Raw genomic sequence first — 17,583 nt, forward strand, 5'->3', positions numbered from 1 at the left:
CAATACAATATCATCACACTATAGCAACGCTCTCCCACATATTTTGCTATTGTAACTGCACTTATTTCTGTTGTTGGTATAAGTTGCAGCAAGTAGGCTACAGTTGAGCTTCTGTTTATGTTCACTGATCAATGTTTATATGTAAATATAAGCTTAATCTGTTCATCATAAAGCGATCCAGTCTATTCAGAAAATTTGGACTAAACCTGCATGGTGAAATCTTTTGCCCTCACATGAAATTCCCAATTGTGTGGATTCCTAATGAAATGGCTGGATTTCGCCTGTGAAAATTCACCAAACAACAGTTAATTTATTCAGTACATAATACAATCAAATGGAATATTTACTAATAAAAGGTCATACAGTATATAGTAAAATAATTCATTATATTTCTTCAACTAGACAATAATACCGCTGATTCATTTTGGCATTGATAGCATTGCCAAACATCTCTGAGTACGTCACATGTTGTCATCTCATAATTACAGTAATTGCGACATGGCGTGAACACAGCATGAGTTTGGGACAGCACACTAGTGTACTATTTCTGACATACATTTAGTAGCCTATTGTTAGTATGCTGCTCTGAGTTGTGGTAGTCTTTAATTTTATGTATGAATTATTCGAAATTAATCCAAAAATTACTCTGAATATAATGTCTGCAGTTCATGAACACTACAGGAATAACCCATGATTTGCAAGTTATTTGCATAAAATGTTACGCAAACTTTTCACTTTTGCTCTGTTTTTATCCGTGATAATATGTTCGTCTTTATTTTTGTACATATCAATTTATTTCACCAGTGTAAATTTACTTTTGGCACATTTTCACTCTTGGTATGATTAGACTATTCAGGATTTGTCTACCTTTGCTTTTGTTGTGAAAGCGTCTTAACTCATCCTGCAGTGTTAATTTTTGACCTTTGTATTTGCACATCACTTTCTGTTTGTTTGCGAGTCGACATCACTGTAGTTCAGAGAGATTCAGAGAAAGTGAAAGTAACTTGATCAACAACAATATGGACGCCTGAAACGATCAACCTCTTTAAACAACAGAATATTTATTGAGCCGTTCAGAGAGCCTTGTGGACACATCTGATACTCACAGGTAATGATAGAAATATAAGAGAGATTGAGCTGAACAGGTTTCTGATGGAAGTGATCTGGTTTAGTAGGTTTATGTTGAACTGGAATGAGTTGAACTGAATCAGGTTTCAGCATGTCAAATACTCAACTACTTTAGTTGTTTACTGCACTGAAATGATATCAGAATTTTATTAAAAGTTTGTCATTTGATTGGTTGTAAAGCAAAGTTTGGTGTTTCTGTCATTTTGTCACATTATATAAAGACTAAAGAAACAGGAAGTAAAATGAGCTGCAGACAGACTGAACACAAACCTGATACACTGCAGCTGAAAATCACATTTATATTCATTAAAAATCTACTTATTCATACAAACTACACTTGGTCACACAATATTTATGTTTATTTTGTGGAGATATATAGGGATGGGCAACTTCGATAGTGACGAGGGCCAACATTGTTTCTCCTTCATACCAAGGGGCCAGATTACTAATCCACACTCGCACCTTTAACACCGTCTTATTCAATTAACTTTTTATTAAGGGAAATCAATGTATAATTAATGCATCTTGTTTTTAAAGATTTTATTAACTATAAAACATGTGCAATTATGCTGATACAAATGGGAAACTTTGTTTTCAGTTGACAAGCAATATTACCCCAACAAGCAATCTGTAAATTTGCAACAAACAAATGTAATTCTCCTATTTTTGATTACAAGCCTACAGAACATTTTCAACTCAACCTCAGAGAGCAGTTAAAAAGGCCTTATTCAAAAAAACAAAAACAAAAAAAAAACAAAAAAATTCAAAAATTACCATAATCCACATTCACATATTACCAAGAATAAAAATGCTATTTTTAAAAATGTGTAAGAACATAATTAAGTGCATAAGTTTCTGTGATTCATTTGGCAAAAAGGTTTTGTTGACTATGCATTTTACATTTAAATCTAAGACAAGTGCAACTCTGGCGTCGTGTATCTTTTTTATACTTCTCGTTAGCCGCTTTTCCACCGTCGGGCCAAACCGTTATCTTTGCTTTCCCGTTCCATTCCGTGCCGATCCGAGCCGGCCCGTACGAATATGGTTCCGTTTTTCACTGTGGGGCTGATAACAGGCTCTTCAGTCGTTGACTTAGTAACGAAAGATTTTACACACGATATGCCATGTAAATAGTGACCGCGTTATGTAGGATGATCAGTTATTTCTTTTAATTGTATGATTAATTTGTGTTCATGTTCTGATCCAGATGATCCTGATGTTCAGATTCTCCGTTGCTTTTCTGTTAGTTCATTCAAGTCGATTCACCTGGGAGTTACTGTGAACTGTAACTCTGACAACTTTACCCTGCAAGAATCATTAAAATTGCATGTATTGATAAACTTTGTTCCTCTCATCATTGCCCGAACGCGAACTAACGAGCTGTTACACCTCGCTGTTAATGGCCAAAGCAGAGAAAGTAACACTACGATTCGGCACGGTTGGCTAATTCTGGGCCGAGAATGGTTAGTAATCGTACCGTGCCGTACCAGACTCAAATGGAAATGCATCTGGATCCGTTCCTTATCATTCTTAGAACCGTTCAGATTGTGGAGAAGCGGATTTTGAGAGCAGTGCAGTGGTGCAATTCACATTAAAATCTTTAATTACAGATTTCGTTTCCAAAAAAAAAAAACATATGGGTGACCCCTTGAACTTGGTAAAAAGATAATCCGTTAACCATCCTGACTGAAAACAAGATTTTTATTGTCGGTTTTTCGTTTATTTTTGCTAATTTTAGTAAACTTTAGAATGCACATCCTACGCTGTAATTAATACAGGGATCGGCTGGAAATAGCGATCTCTCGATTTAGTATCATAATCTGAACGCATAACTTGCTTTTCAAATGTTTTAAAATTGACCATCCGAGTGGTCCAGCGAGCCGTATGCGGGCCGCCAGTTGCCCATTCCTGGCCTATTTATTTGTAAAGTAGGGGAGAGCGGCGGGGCACAAAGTAACGCGGGGCTAGTTGTAACACTCATGGTTTAAAACGTTTAGGTAGGGCACGTTGTAACACTAGGGCTGGGCGATGGCAAAAAATAAAATAAAATCTCGATTTTTTCAGAATGATTGACCGATTCACGATTTCGATTTTTTTTTTTTTTTTTTACTGTTTAACTAGTCAAATAAAAAACTTAACTACAATATGATTTAAGTAACATTCTCAATCTGGTTATAAAAAAAAGTTCCATTCCAAGCGCACCATGGTGATCAACATGGTGTAAATGTAAAACAATTTGTTAAATATCTTTGTAGAAATATGCCTGAAATATGAAGGCAAATGTTGTACAAACTTACCTTAAACACATCATATGTACTCAGAAATAATATAAAATAACAAAATGCTAAATATTTCTTAACCAAAAAGTAATAGCAATAAATAACACCAGTAATAGGCTATTATTAACAGCAAATGCTTTGTAAAAACAGAAAACAACAGCAGCTTTCAGCCTGTCACCATCATGCAAACATGAAATATCAAACAGGTTTACAGGTTTTTGCATTCCATTGCGCTATTTGTCCTATTGTTTTTATGTTTGGCGGACATGTTTAGGTGTTGCACTTGTGTCTCGCGTCTTTTGGAGCGTCTCACCCATGAAACGGCATTCTAAAAACACGGCGGTCAAGTTAAAAAAAAAAAAAAAAAAAGCTCAACTCGCTTTTATTAACTTTGCCTCTTTTTTCTCATTCCACTGCCTGCGTCTCATTTTTATAACGCAATAACGCATTTTTGAATGAACAGCCGCTTTAAGAATAGTGATGTGTTCTACGTTCATAGAGCGTCACATGAGAGCGGTTCATCAGGCGCCATCATTTTCTTTTCCCAATACGGTTATCATTGCTGTATTGTCAACATGTCTAATTGTAACGCTTGCTAACATTTTTATTCAAAATCGCGATTTCTCGATTTAAAAAAAATAATAAAATCGAGGCAAAACATTGAATTCAAATTAATCGAAAAAATCGCCCAGCCCTATGTAACACTGTGTTACAATGTGCCCCTATGGGAACTATGCTATTCTATTCTATACTTTTATGAATTCTATTGATAAACCATGAGAAAAGGGTGAATAAAGACTGAGAGTCAATGTTCAGAAATTATTACTTATTATTATGTTTTGAACTATGCTGTATAGCTGTGTTTTGTGGTGTGTTTGTTGTCAAACACAAAAACTAGTTTATTTTTAATTATTAAAAAATGCCATTATTTTATATGAAAAAGTTAATAATTGTATTTTATTGACAAAATATTTTAGTTTGTCTTGTATATTTTTTTGATTAGATCAGATAACATTTTAAGCTGTTGTATGGTCATGTTACAATGTGCCCCACCTATGGGGCATGTTGTCACAATTCACTTCCAGTCTTTCGGGGGAAATCAAGAAAAAAGTATACACTGTATTAATGAAACAAAACCACATAATTGTACTGGACATGTGTGAAATTAATGTGGGAAAAAATAAATACTTAAATACACAAACTGAGAAAGGCAAAAAGTGTTACTTTGTGCCCCGCTCTCCCTTACATGACCTCCTTGCTGTGATCTAAACAGCAGGTCATAGTTCAGATCGTTCAGTGAGTTTGAGTCATTCACTGTATGAGGAGTGATTGTGTTTCCCTCTCTATCAATGAGATTTTAACACTTTAATATAAATATTTATTAGATGGTCATGAGAGAATATGAAGAAACCCCAAATCCAGGCACGTGCACACATAGACATAAAAGGGGGCTTGAGCCCCTGCCCTTTTTCTTCCTCGAGAGAAAGTGCCCTTTTTTCTGGGGTGCTTTTTTCTTTTTTTCTTTTTAATGAATATATATTCCTGTTTGCGCACAGCTTCCCTGTTATATTTACTGAATTTTTCAGGTAGGCTAGCTTATGTATGTTCACAAACACGTGAAATTTGTTAAACTATTTAAGGGTGAGACTGTTTAAGGGTGACCACCAGCAACGCATCTGCCTGATTTGATACTAATGTAATTAATGTCATATTATTATTTCAATTATTTTAATGTGCTATGCATTCCGTTTTGAACCATGGTAAAGATATCTGTAGGGGTTTCAATAGCAGAAGAGGAGCATGAACCGCATTATTAGACATTTTTCTAAGGATGCACGATTTATTAAAACTATTTAAAAATTATAATACAGAATTACATAATGCTATTCTTAAATCTATGCTATGCACAGGATAATACATCAATAAAAGTTTAAACCCTCGCTCTGTCTTTGCATGTTTGATGTCCACATATTCTTGTTGAAGAAATTACAGTGGCTGTAGCATTTCTATCAAAAAAAAAAAAAAAAAAAAAGTGGCTGAATATTATTATTTATCTAATAATATATTTTTAATTATGGTGGTTGGCTTTAATCGTGGATTTGATCGTGCTGTGCTGTGCTGTGTAACAACAACAATCACCAGGCTTCTGGCACCCTCTGCAGGCATCTGTTATAATATATAATGTATTTATAATATTTATTGATTTGGGCAAAATAAACAAATTATTAGTGAAACTATGTCTCTCTCCTTGGTGCAGTCATTTATTCTAAATATATAGCTACTTGAAAATAGTAGTGTAGATAACATGCACATTGTGGCATAGTGTCCTTTGCTGTTGCCTGCTCTTGTGATAAACCTAGTGAATGCTAAAGAAGACCATGGTCTCTGATTATTTTGTAGAAATTTGTGGAGTATAAAAAAAATTGCGTGAGTGTGAGGGAATTAAAATAAATTGGTAAGGAAGTCCGAATTGTCTTAATATATTTAAGGGTTTATTATTTTTTTAAATAAATAATTATGAGAAGTGCCCTTTTTTCCACTTGAGCCCCTGCCCCCCCAAAATGTCTGTGCACGTCCCTGCCCAAATCTGACTTTTGAGACAAGATTTCATTTAAACCTGAGTGACCAAATACTGTGTGTGAAAAAAATACAGTATTAGAAGGAACAGATGGGTTTAGATCAGTCTATTGTTCATAATTTATATTGTGAAATACATCATGTTCTTTTTTATTTCTTGAAAAGGCTTGAAGAGGGAAAGAACAATGGAAGAATCTTCACCAACATCAACAAAAGCAAGAAAAACCAGGAGAAAGAGTAATGACAATGTTCCTCCATGTAAGTCAATAACCCAGAAAAGAATGAATTAGTGCATGAATGACTTTAACTATTCTCATATGGTGATATTTAAAATGTACAGTACTACTTCACATTAGGGTACTGATCAGCTCGCCTGGGTTCATTTTGCAGTAATGACCAGCTTGTACATGAACTCATATATATTTGAAAATTCATATTTGATTTCTTCAAACTTGCTCTACATTTTCTCTGTCCAGCGATGTCATCCTCCAGCAGTCCACTGACTGAGGAGCTTCAGTGCTCGATATGTCTGGACGTGTTCACTGATCCAGTCACCACTCCATGTGGACACAACTTCTGCAAGACCTGTCTGAATAAGTGCTGGGACAACAGCCAGACCTGCAACTGTCCATACTGTAAAGAAACATTCAAGATCAGACCTGATCTCAAGATTAATACCACACTCCGAGAGCTCGTAGATCACTATAAAAAGAAAAGTCCTAAGAAAAAACCTGAAGTTCTGAAAAAACCTGAAGTTCTGTGTGACGTCTGTGAGGAAAGAAAGCTGAAAGCCCTGAAGTCGTGTCTGGGGTGTCAGAGCTCTTACTGTGAAACTCACCTGGAGCCTCATTTGAGAGTGGCAGGTTTAAAGAAACACAAACTGATCAATCCTGTGAGGAATCTGGAGGATTATATATGTCAGAAACATGAGAGACCTCTGGAGCTGTTCTGTAGAGATGATCAGACATGTGTGTGTCTGTCCTGCACTGAAGGACTTCACAAGAACCACAACACTGTTTCTTTAGAAGAGGAGAGTGAAGAGAAGAAGGTAGAAGTTACTGACAAAACTGATTTTTCACATGCTCTTAAATATAAATGAATCAGTTATGAAAATATATTGTGTTGTTCTGTGTCTATAGACTCAACTGATGAAGACACAGAAAGACGTGCAGCAGATGATCCAGCACAGAATCAAGAAGATTCAAGACGTCAAACACTCAGCAGAAGTCAGAAAAGTGAGTTTAAAATAATGTAATTATTTGAAGTTCTGAACATAGATTCGACATAGATTACGAATGTATATAAGCAGCAGTCATTGCGTCATCCCAGCAACAATTCTTCCGGCATCCTTCCGTCTCCCCATTTCTTCCTTTTGTTTCTCTACTTCTAGTTTGAGCCGAACCTCAGGTTCAAACACTGTTTAAAGTGTAATGAACCGAGCACCACAGCACACTTTATAGCCAATCAGCAGTAGGGGGCGTGTCCACTCATGATGGGGGAGGAGAGAGAGAGAGAAAGAGGGAGATTTGAAGGAAGACTGTCGAAAGAGAGATGACTGAGAGACATTACAAAAGAAAAATGATCAGAGGAATATCATGCATTTTGAAGTTTAACAAAGTTTTTAAATTAATGAAGAATGAAGTTTAATACTTCAGTTGAGGGATTTTGAAAAACACTGAAGAAGAGCAATAGTAACACTGATTCTTGTCTTCTCAAACACCACTAATAACGTGTTGATTGTCCTGGTTGAGCAGAGAAACACAGAGGAGGAGAAAGCAGCCCGTGTCGAGCTCTTCACTGATCTCATCCGCTCCATTGAGAGATGTCAGACTGAACTGCTGGAGATGATGGAGGAGCAGCAGAAAGCAGCAGAGAAACAGGAGGAAGAGCTCATTGAAGAGCTGGAGCAGGAGATCACTGAGCTAAAGATGAGAAACACTGAGCTGGAGCAGCTCTCACACACTGAAGATCACCTCCACCTCCTACAGGTCAGTCAACATCTCTCTGATCAATGATAATGCAGTATATGACACCATAACACTCCCCATGCTGAAGGATTTCTCCTCTCTCCTGCTGTAGATTTACTCATCCCTGTGCAGCTCTAGAAACACCAGGAACTGGTCTGAGATCAGTGTGAAGACTGATGAGAGTCTGGAGACTGTGAGGAGAGCTCTGACTCAACTGCAGGACACTCTACAGGAGAAACTCACACTAACTGGTACGACAATATCAAATACACTATACAGATACATATATTTATCATCTTTAAATATCAGCAGTGTTGGGGAAAGTTACTTTTAAAAGTAATGTGTTACAATATTGTGTTAGTCCCTAAAAAATTAACTAATTGCATTTCTTAGTTACTTTTTATGGAAAGTAATGTGTTACATTACTTATCATGCATTACATTTTCTTGCTTGTTTGTTTTTTAATATAACAAAAAAAGTTCTATATTTGGCAAATGTAAAGGCCTTTTCACAACAAAAGTGAAATAAGCCTCAGGCTGAAGGAAATGCAGATTCACACCTGTACAGTAGAGGGCGCAGCTCAAACTAACCTTTCAGCTGTGCAGCAGGAGAAGAAAATTCAAGACTTTTACTTCAACAATAAAAACCACCAAAAAATGAAACAGAATTGTGATGTTTATCTAAAGTCATTTTGCTTATTAGTATGGTTAAAATGGATCATCGAAGGTCAGCAGCAAATATATTGCTTAATAAAGTGAGATTAAATACCTCACTTATTTAACATTTAATTAATGCAGGTTTGCGTAAGTTTGCATTTTACTGTTTTTATTCATTTTGAGGAATACTGAATCTGTTTTTGGGCTAGTGAGATGAGTAAATGATGCTCACATTTCTAGAACTACAATAATCATCATGTTCACACACACAAACCTCTGACCTTACTCCTGATTTCTCTCAACATGAGGACAGGAGAGCTGTCAGTCAATACACGGGAACACAAAGTGACTTGTTTTACTTATTTGAAAAGCAACTCAGATATTTTGTTGTAAATTAAAAAATAATGCGTTACTTTACTAGTTACTTGAAAAAACATAATGTGATTACATAACTCATGTTACTTGTAATGTGTTTCCCCAACACTGATGAAGAATGAGTCGGTCAAGATGAAATAAGAGAAGTTTGTGATCATGTGTTTGTGTCTCATTATCATCAGCTCACAGTTCTTCTTGAAGAGAGCAGCTCATTTTCAGCTCTAATTTCAGAAAACATGCAGTAAATTCATGTTCAATAATATAGTATAAATTATTGTACTAGAAGATTCATTCCTGTAACTACAACCATGAGACTTTAATACATCTGCAAACACATTTAGATGAGAAACTACAGAAAGAAACATTAATTTTCTGTTAGTCTTTTCAGCTGTACCACCTAAGTTTTGTGAATATGTTTTAGATAAAATCAGTTTAGCAGAAGAAAATCAAACTGATAGACATCGAGGGTTTGAGATTCACATTCGTTCTTCTTTAGAGGAGAATTTCAGACCTGTTGCTCAAACAGCTTTGGAGAGCTGGACTTTAATTTAAGTTTATTTAAGTTTAATGTTTATAGATTTGTATTTGCTGAATAACCACAACACTAATCCACTCCAAAACTGAGATGAATAACATTAGACACAAAAATAACTTGCATAAAACATTTCAAACATTTGCAAAGTTATATCTGTTTGTAAAAAGGAGAAATATTAAGAGCTCAAACTCAAAGCAATAGGAGTTTCTGTTTGATTCTCTAAATATCAGCAGAGACATATACATTGATCAGATAAAACATGATATTGTGCTCAATTCTTTAAATATATTCTTAAATCTTGTCTATAATTCCACACATAAAACATGTCAAAGATCTGATGATGTTTTATTGTCATGTGTCTCTACAGATCTGAAGAGGATGCAGCAGTATGAAGGTACAGTGTGTGTCTGAACTACACTAGATTACATTCATATACTCACAGCTTCATCACTGACCTACAGGATGATTAAACACTGATTAAATATTAAAAATATCATCACAAAATATCTGTAAAAAGTTGTGATTCATATTGTCTGTTTTCTCAGTGGATGTGACACTGGATCCTGATACAGCTCATCCAAACCTCATCCTGTCTGATGATGGAAAACAAGTGAGATGTGGAGACATTAGACAGAAACTCCCAGACAAACCAGAGAGATTTGATAGATATGCAATTGTCCTGGGAAAGGAGGGATTCTCCTCAGGGAGATTTTATTTTGAGGTGCAGGTGAAGGGAAAGACTGAATGGACTTTAGGAGTGGTCAGAGAATCCATTGACAGGAAGGGAGAGTTTACACTGACTCCCAGTAATGGATACTGGACTGTGGCTCTGAGGAATGGGAATGAATATAAAGCCGGTGCTGGTCCCTCTGTCTCTCTGTCTCTGAGAGTGAAGCCGCAGCGGGTCGGTGTGTTTGTGGATTATGAGGAGGGTCTGGTCTCCTTTTATGATGTGGAGTCCAGCTCTCATATCTACTCTTTCACTGGTCAGTCTTTCACTGACAAACTCTATCCATATTTTAGCCCGTGCCTTAATGATGGAGGTAAAAACTCAACTCCACTGATCATCACACCTGTCAAATAAAATAAATGAATTTACACCCCAATATGAAATATGAGATGAAAGTTATGATCTTATTAATTAAATATGAAAACATTATCTGCTATTTTTTAATTTTTTGTTTTAATTTATGTAAAAGAATAATGCTTGTTCAATAAATGATTTTTTTCCCATAAATATTTGTTTTATAATTTCATGCCATTTTTTCTCCCATCTCTATGTGACAAAGTGAAACTAAAATCTTTACATAAAAACAAACTATAGTAACAGTGTTTCTCAGCACGTTTGAGCTTCCACAAGAACCAATGAGGAAATTGTTCTCGAGTCAAAGCAAGTACAGTTAAGCTTTTATGTTCACTGATCAATGTTTATATGTGAATAAGAGCTTAAAATAAATCTGTTCATTATAAAGCAATTCAGTCTCCTTATAAAATGATTATCTCAAAGTTAGTTTTGAATGAATATCAGCAAATGTACTGTTCATTCACAGCAGACTGATTTTTTTGTTTGCCAATTCAAAATGATCATTTAAACTGAACGCTAATGAAACTGGTTCCTTCCTCACTTGTCCTTCTCTCCATGACTTCCTCCCATCCCTCCATTCTTCTCCAGTATTCTTCTTCAGTTGATACAAGACCCCCTGATTTATTCCCCCAAAAACCTTCCTGCTCCGGCCCGGGGCTAATCCCCACCCCAGCTGTGGGGTCCCGCCTGGGTCATAAATCTGAGCCCCTAAATCCTTACCTGGACAGTGTTCAGAAAGTGCATTCCCTGCAGGAAGCTGGGGGTGTTTGTTGCCGAGACGAGGGGACGGAGCAACGTGATCCTTAAGTTAGCCTAAGTGGTTTGCACCAGCACAAATCCGTGCATTTCTCCACTGCACAGTACATCACTCACATTCCGACGGGAAGCTTTAGGAAAGTGTTAGCTTTTACTTTTCCCTTTCTGGGCTTGTTGATCAAGATGATGAAGCAATGTATTTTTATAGAACAATGCATTCTGGGTAACTGGCCTCTTCCCACAGGGTTAAGTGGAAATCCCTTGTCCTGCACGGTTGTGATTCTTAATGTACTGTGTGAAAGGGCTTCGGAAGCGTTTTTATAGCAGCCCTGCTCTGTTTGTTTGTTTTCCTGCTGTACTCAACCAATGGCTTGCGAGTCACGAACAACAGGAAGACACTGCTAAATTCAAATAATAAAATACAACTAACCTAGTAATTGTGTACAGTTACGTAAGAGAAGAAGTCATGTTAATGAAGAAGGAGAAAACACTTCTCATATCTTTTATTGCTGACATCAAAGGTTGTGCGTCCAATCAAACTCTACGGTATTTTTGTGCAATCAATGCCAAAGTTTACGGTTGAATCCCAGGGAAAGCATAAACTGATTTCGGATGAAGTGTCTGCGAAATGCATAAATGTAATGTCGGAAACCATGAATAAGACTACACAAAGTTTATAAAAATATGACCCAGACAGCGCAGCTTCACTCAAGATGAGAGGAGAGTTAAAATGTTTTGCTTCGACCACATTGTGTTTTGGCTGCCGAAAGCATGAAACTATTGAAATTCAAGAAAACTTCGAACCAAATTGGTCAAATAATCTCTTTAGTCCAGATCATGTTAATAATTTTGCATATTATTGCACTTATGCTAATAGTAGTCCATGTCAATATTGATTTTAAGGATATTTTTGTTTGCGTTTTTAACTGTGTTCATTCACCATGCGATGTCCAACGGTTCCTGAAGCAAAGCCAGTTGAGAACCACCCGTCTGTCTTACAGGCTGAGGGACGGTTGTGTCAATCAAAGATTACAGCCTGAGGCGGACTGCTGAAATTGAACCGTGGTGTTTGTTGGACCGCAGCTCTCTGGCCGGTAAGAAAATAAGTTAATGGGTGCTTTGAGCTTCTAAGCAGGGGACGGTCAGACCCCCTGAGAGCCGCAGCGCTAGTCTGAGGAGAGGATGGTTGGCAGGACTCGCTGTCTGTTGTACATTAGCCGGGTTTTATTTCAGATGGCCTGTAATTACAGGGCTGATGGGGACACATACAGGGCCGTTTGCCCCGTCATGATAAAAGTGAGTCAAGGGGTGGGGCTTGATGATGTCACAATGGCCACGTACACCACAGTTTTAGGAGTGACAACTGCATCTAAATAGGGAAATAAATCACAAAATTCTTGTAAAGAATACAAATGTTGTGATAAACATAGTAAAATTTGTCTTGCATTAAATGGTGACACTTTACAATAAGATAACTTTAGTTAATTCATTAACTAACAATAAGCAATACATCTTTTTCAATAAAAATACAACTGTTCATGTTAGCTCAGGTCCATTAATGGATCCAACTTTTGATTTTAATAATGTGTTCATAATACTGAGCCCTCCACATGACATACAAACAGATATAGCTGCAGTTTTGTCGTCTGCCACTTTTACCGCTCGAGCTCTTTAAAGCAGGATGTATTCTGATTGGCTGTCAATGTTTTTATCGGGAACGAATTAGTAAAATGTGCTGTGACATATTAGTAAGTCGTGGGAACGATTTGTTATTTCGTGGCCATGATATACATATTTTTTCTGCATGTCATGTGGGCTCAGTATTGGCCGGCTCTTGCGTCAGCATCATACGCATGCGTCATGCTGCTCACGTGACCAGATCCACCATTACTGAGCCGTGGTTCGGACATAAACACTGAAGCTCTGGAACAGAAATAGCGTAGCAGTATGACGGGACAGACAAATTTGTTGAATAAATTAGTTATTTTTGTTTTGTTTTTGCGCACAAAAAGTACTCTCATCGCTTCATAACATTAAGGTTGAACTACTGCAGTCACGTCGACTGTTTTATCGTTGTCTTTAATACGTTTCTGGACCTCAAAAGGTGCAAATGTCATTGCTGCCTATGTGTGGATCAGATACCCTCAGATTTCATCAAAAATATCCTAATTTGTGTTCCGAAGACAAGCGAAGGTCTTACGGGTTTGGGACGACATGAGGGTGAGTAATTAATTACCTTTTTGTTATTTTTTTTGTCCCATTAAGTCAAGACATATAACCTCTGTTTCTATAGCGTCACACCTCAGACAAGATCTCAGTGCTTTGCTTTAACTAGTTTAGTCCGGTTCCTTGAATTTTTTGCAAGTGAATCAGTGTTGTTATTGTTGACTAAGGGTATGTTTTAGTCAATAGACTAAAAATGGAAACGTTTTTCCTTTGCTTTTTTCAGGCACAGTCGACAACATTGTCCAAACGATCCCTGTTCGCACGGATCCATGAAAATGACTAAAAATGCTGTATTCTGCTGCCAGGCCAGTAGTTGGCGATGTCACTTTATAAAGAAACATTATAGACTGAACACGTAATACGCATGTCATCACTGTTTTCACAAATTTGCATTTTTGTTGTTTACACAGAGACGATAACAGTATAATTTTCAAAATCTTGCACTTTGAAACTTGATTTCAAAAGTTTGCGTTTTCAGGCCATCAAAATGCCATTATCGTGTAAATGAACGGCCAAAACGCATAAAAAGTTTTTAGCTGAAAACGGTGTTGTGTAAACGATATTAAAAATCATTTTCATTTATGCATTTTAGCATTTATTTATACACTATCCCTCTTTCTTTGGAGTTATTTCTATAGTTTATTTGAAGCAAAACTCGTGTCAAAATATTTTGAAGATTTTCTTTTAAATTTCTGTTAAATAGAAATGCATTTCTATTTCTCTCAGGAACACACATTGTACATTGATCATGTTAATACTGAATAAACATTTCAAAAATCATCTTCGTTAATTGAAATAAAGCTGAAATAAAATATATAAGATGAAAAACTGGAAATGTGAAATGAAAATGAGAAATGTGGCCTTGGTAAGTAACTGTAATAAAATAAGTATAAGTACTAAAATTACTAAAACTTAAAAACAATTAAATCTAAAAAAAAAACTACTAAGAATGACAAAAGCACACAACAAAATTACTCAAACTTAAACTAAAATAAAAATGAAAGCATCAAAATAAAAGCTAATTCAAAATATTAATAAATACTATAATGGTATGTAAATGATACTAAAATAACACTGAAGTGATTAGTTTGAGGTATGCAGTTACTCATGTAAATAACCAAACTCGGTGTGTGCAGGTTGTGTGAACACTGCCAATGTGTGTGTTCTGATGCCACATCATCAAACTTCCTATTGGACAATGAGGAAATAATGACCCAATTAGATCATGACTTGGAGTTTCTTTGGTGGATTGAACATCTGTGAAGTGCTTCTCTGACCTCATGGGATCTTTAGATTAGAGTTTATACCTTCAGCTGAGTGGATGTAACTGCGTAATGACAGGCCCCCCCTCACTACGGATGAGACAATTTTCCCAAAACTTACTCAAAATTAGTCACAACTCCACCATCTCAAGAATTCATCCACAGGCTTCTCCATTCCTTCAGTTTATCCCATCATTAGGTCATCGTCCAGCGTATGTTTTTCCGAAGGAACTATGTGAGGTGATTCCAGAATTCCAGCCTCCATTTGTCATAAAACAAACAAAATACATGCGCTCTTCATTACAGAGGCGCTGGTGGAAAGTTAACTCATAATATTTATAATAATGTACGTATGATACGTACTAATAAAAAAAAGATGCAATGAAAATCTATGGCCTGAAACATGTTCTAAGCAACTACAAAAAATGCAAATGCTTGATTTTGTGCATCATTGCATTGTGTCAGATCACAGTTCATAATGCATCTCATGTTATGCGTTGCATTCTTTACATTAGCATAAGTGCTGTAGCCGGTAAGTTAGGGGCGTTTACACAACTAAAAACGGAAAACTTTTAATGCGTTTTGGCCGTTCATTTACACAGCAGTGTTTTGGGGGCCTGTAACGCAAGCTTTTGAAAACGATACCGTTATAATTTCTGTGTAAACTACAAAAACATGAATTTGTCACAGTGGCGTCATATGTATGCATATTACATGTTCAGTCTACAGGCGCATAGTGTTTCTTCACAAAGTGACGTCGCCAACTACTGGCCTGGCAGAAGAATACAGTGTTTTTAATCGTTTTCGTGGATCCCTGTGAACAGGGTTTGTTTTGACAACGTTGTTGTACGCAAAACTTTTCAAAAACACAAAAGAAAAACTTTTCCATTTTTGGTACATTGTAAACATACTCTTAAAGTTCAACAATATCTTCTCTTCTGTGTCATTCTTATACATTGTTTACGTCCAGCGTCAGAACACCGACTCATTATTGGCCGACTCATTATTCACACGCATGCGTCGTGCTGCTCACGTGATCAGCTTTGGCCAATACCGAGCCGGCATTCGGACGTAAACACGGAAGCCGGAAGTGCTTACGGCGGCAACTACGTAAGGATAATGACAGGGAAGAGAAGAGATTATTAAATAAAGTCTTTAATTTTGTTTTGTTTTTGCGCACAAAAATTATTCTTGCCTCTTCATAAACTTAAGGTTGAACCACTGCAGTCACATGACTGTTTTAACAATGTCTTTAGTACCTTTCTGGACCTTGAAAGTGTTGATTATATTGCTGTCTATGGATGAGTCATAATACCTCTCGGATTTAATCAAAAATATCTTAATTTGTGTTTGAAGATGAACAAAGGTCTTACGGGTGTGGAACGACATGAGAGTGAGTAATTAATTTTTCGGTGAACTATCTCTTTAAAATATACAACCTTATAATAAAATGCTGATTAATTCAAGGAAGTTTTTAAAACCTTATACCATATAAACCTTATATTTAATAGAAATTTTCTTGTAAAACAGGCTATTTGCACAAAAAATCATTTTTGCCCAATAGACTTATGTTGATATAGCATTACTGTAGATGCAATTTCCTGAGGGATTCAAAACTATTTCTGTGGTAATCAACGGCATGGCTCAGATTTTGTATTTGACCGCTAAAGAAACAAGAAAGGCATTTTGCCTCATTTACAATACACAATAAACAAAGCAAGTCACAATTAATAGCGTGTTTCCCATCTTCTAGTCCAGAGTACATCCAACTGAAGGAACAGCCAAACCTCACTCTCTCACACTCCTGCTCCCACAGCTCAAAAGCTGAAAACAATCAATTTTACACAAAAAAAAAATGAGCAAGCAAAATCGTAACAATTATATCAATTTACTGCGGTCGTAAACCTTGTGGAAATGTAAAACCTGATGTATGTCTGAACCAAATACAATTCATATTGAATGCAATCAATCTGGCCACCTTAAGAGAGCCATGAGGCTTTGCTGAAATGAGTCGAGGCCTCCGGAGAGCTCTTAAAAATCCAGTATCACACTTAAGGTGGTCCGGTTCAAGGCAGCGTGCTAAATGGGAGGCAGATGCTTGTGCGTGAGCCCCGGATCATTCCCTCTGAGTGCTTTTGGATACAAATGAGAATCTAAATCTGTCATTGCACATCAGTCAACGTGCACATCAGCTCACACTCAAAAAGATGTTCACAGATTCTCTACCGTTGGGCTCCTGAGGGCGGCCCATTTTGTAGTATCTTAAAATTGGTGTCAGTATCACAGCATCAATGTCAGAAGTGATGAAATTCAAACTCTGGCACAGGAAAAAAAAAGAGTGAATGTGTGTGTGTGTATATATATATATATGATAATTTTTTTTTTTTTTCTTGCTTAAAGGGAAATGTAATAAAGGGATGTAATAAAAGTCTCTGGTGTCCCCAGAATGTGTCTGTGAAGTTTCAGCTCAAAATACCCCACAGATCATTTATTATAGCTTGTGAAATTTGCCCCTATTTGGGTGTGAGCAAAAACATGCCATTTTTGTGTGTGTCCCTTTAAATGCAAATGAGCTGCTGCTCCCGGCCCCCTTTCCAGAAGAGGGCGGAGCCTTAACAGCTCGCGCTTCGGTTGCTCAACAACAACAAAGCTGGAGAATCTCACACAGCCAAAATGAGGATTGTCAGTAATGGTGTCCATAATTGTTTAATGGTACAAATATATACAAAATAAAATTT

At 36.6% G+C, this 17,583-nt stretch overlaps 1 protein-coding gene and 1 long non-coding RNA gene across 8 annotated transcripts in view; one reads left to right on the plus strand and one right to left on the minus strand.

The window, feature by feature from the left end:
* LOC127501638 (uncharacterized) overlaps window positions 1-7,052 on the minus strand; it is a 145,681-nt gene extending 138,629 nt beyond the window's left edge. The window contains exon 1 of one of the 2 annotated variants that reach the window (XR_007926654.1): window positions 6,920-7,052. This is a non-coding gene — a long non-coding RNA (uncharacterized LOC127501638). The remainder of the gene's footprint in view (window positions 1-6,919) is intronic. The other variant, XR_007926655.1, reaches the window with a different exon arrangement.
* Window positions 1-10,992, plus strand: part of LOC127501606 (nuclear factor 7, brain-like) — a 99,334-nt gene extending 88,342 nt beyond the window's left edge. For 2 of the 6 annotated variants that reach the window (XM_051873682.1, XM_051873681.1), the window contains exons 2-8: window positions 6,150-6,242; window positions 6,461-7,032; window positions 7,124-7,219; window positions 7,739-7,972; window positions 8,064-8,202; window positions 9,885-9,911; window positions 10,063-10,992. In XM_051873682.1, the coding sequence (XP_051729642.1) occupies window positions 6,170-6,242; window positions 6,461-7,032; window positions 7,124-7,219; window positions 7,739-7,972; window positions 8,064-8,202; window positions 9,885-9,911; window positions 10,063-10,601 (1,680 nt within the window). In that variant the 5' untranslated portion in view covers window positions 6,150-6,169 and the 3' untranslated portion in view covers window positions 10,602-10,992. Of the gene's footprint in view, window positions 1-943; window positions 1,109-6,149; window positions 6,243-6,460; window positions 7,033-7,123; window positions 7,220-7,738; window positions 7,973-8,063; window positions 8,203-9,884; window positions 9,912-10,062 lie in introns of those variants that run through there. The other 4 variants (XM_051873680.1, XM_051873673.1, XM_051873675.1 and 1 more) reach the window with 4 other exon arrangements.
* The last annotated feature ends 6,591 nt before the right edge of the window (window positions 10,993-17,583 follow it).

Source organism: Ctenopharyngodon idella, chromosome 19, assembly GCF_019924925.1.
Source record: "Ctenopharyngodon idella isolate HZGC_01 chromosome 19, HZGC01, whole genome shotgun sequence".
In the NCBI taxonomy this organism is placed as follows: domain Eukaryota; kingdom Metazoa; phylum Chordata; class Actinopteri; order Cypriniformes; family Xenocyprididae; genus Ctenopharyngodon; species Ctenopharyngodon idella.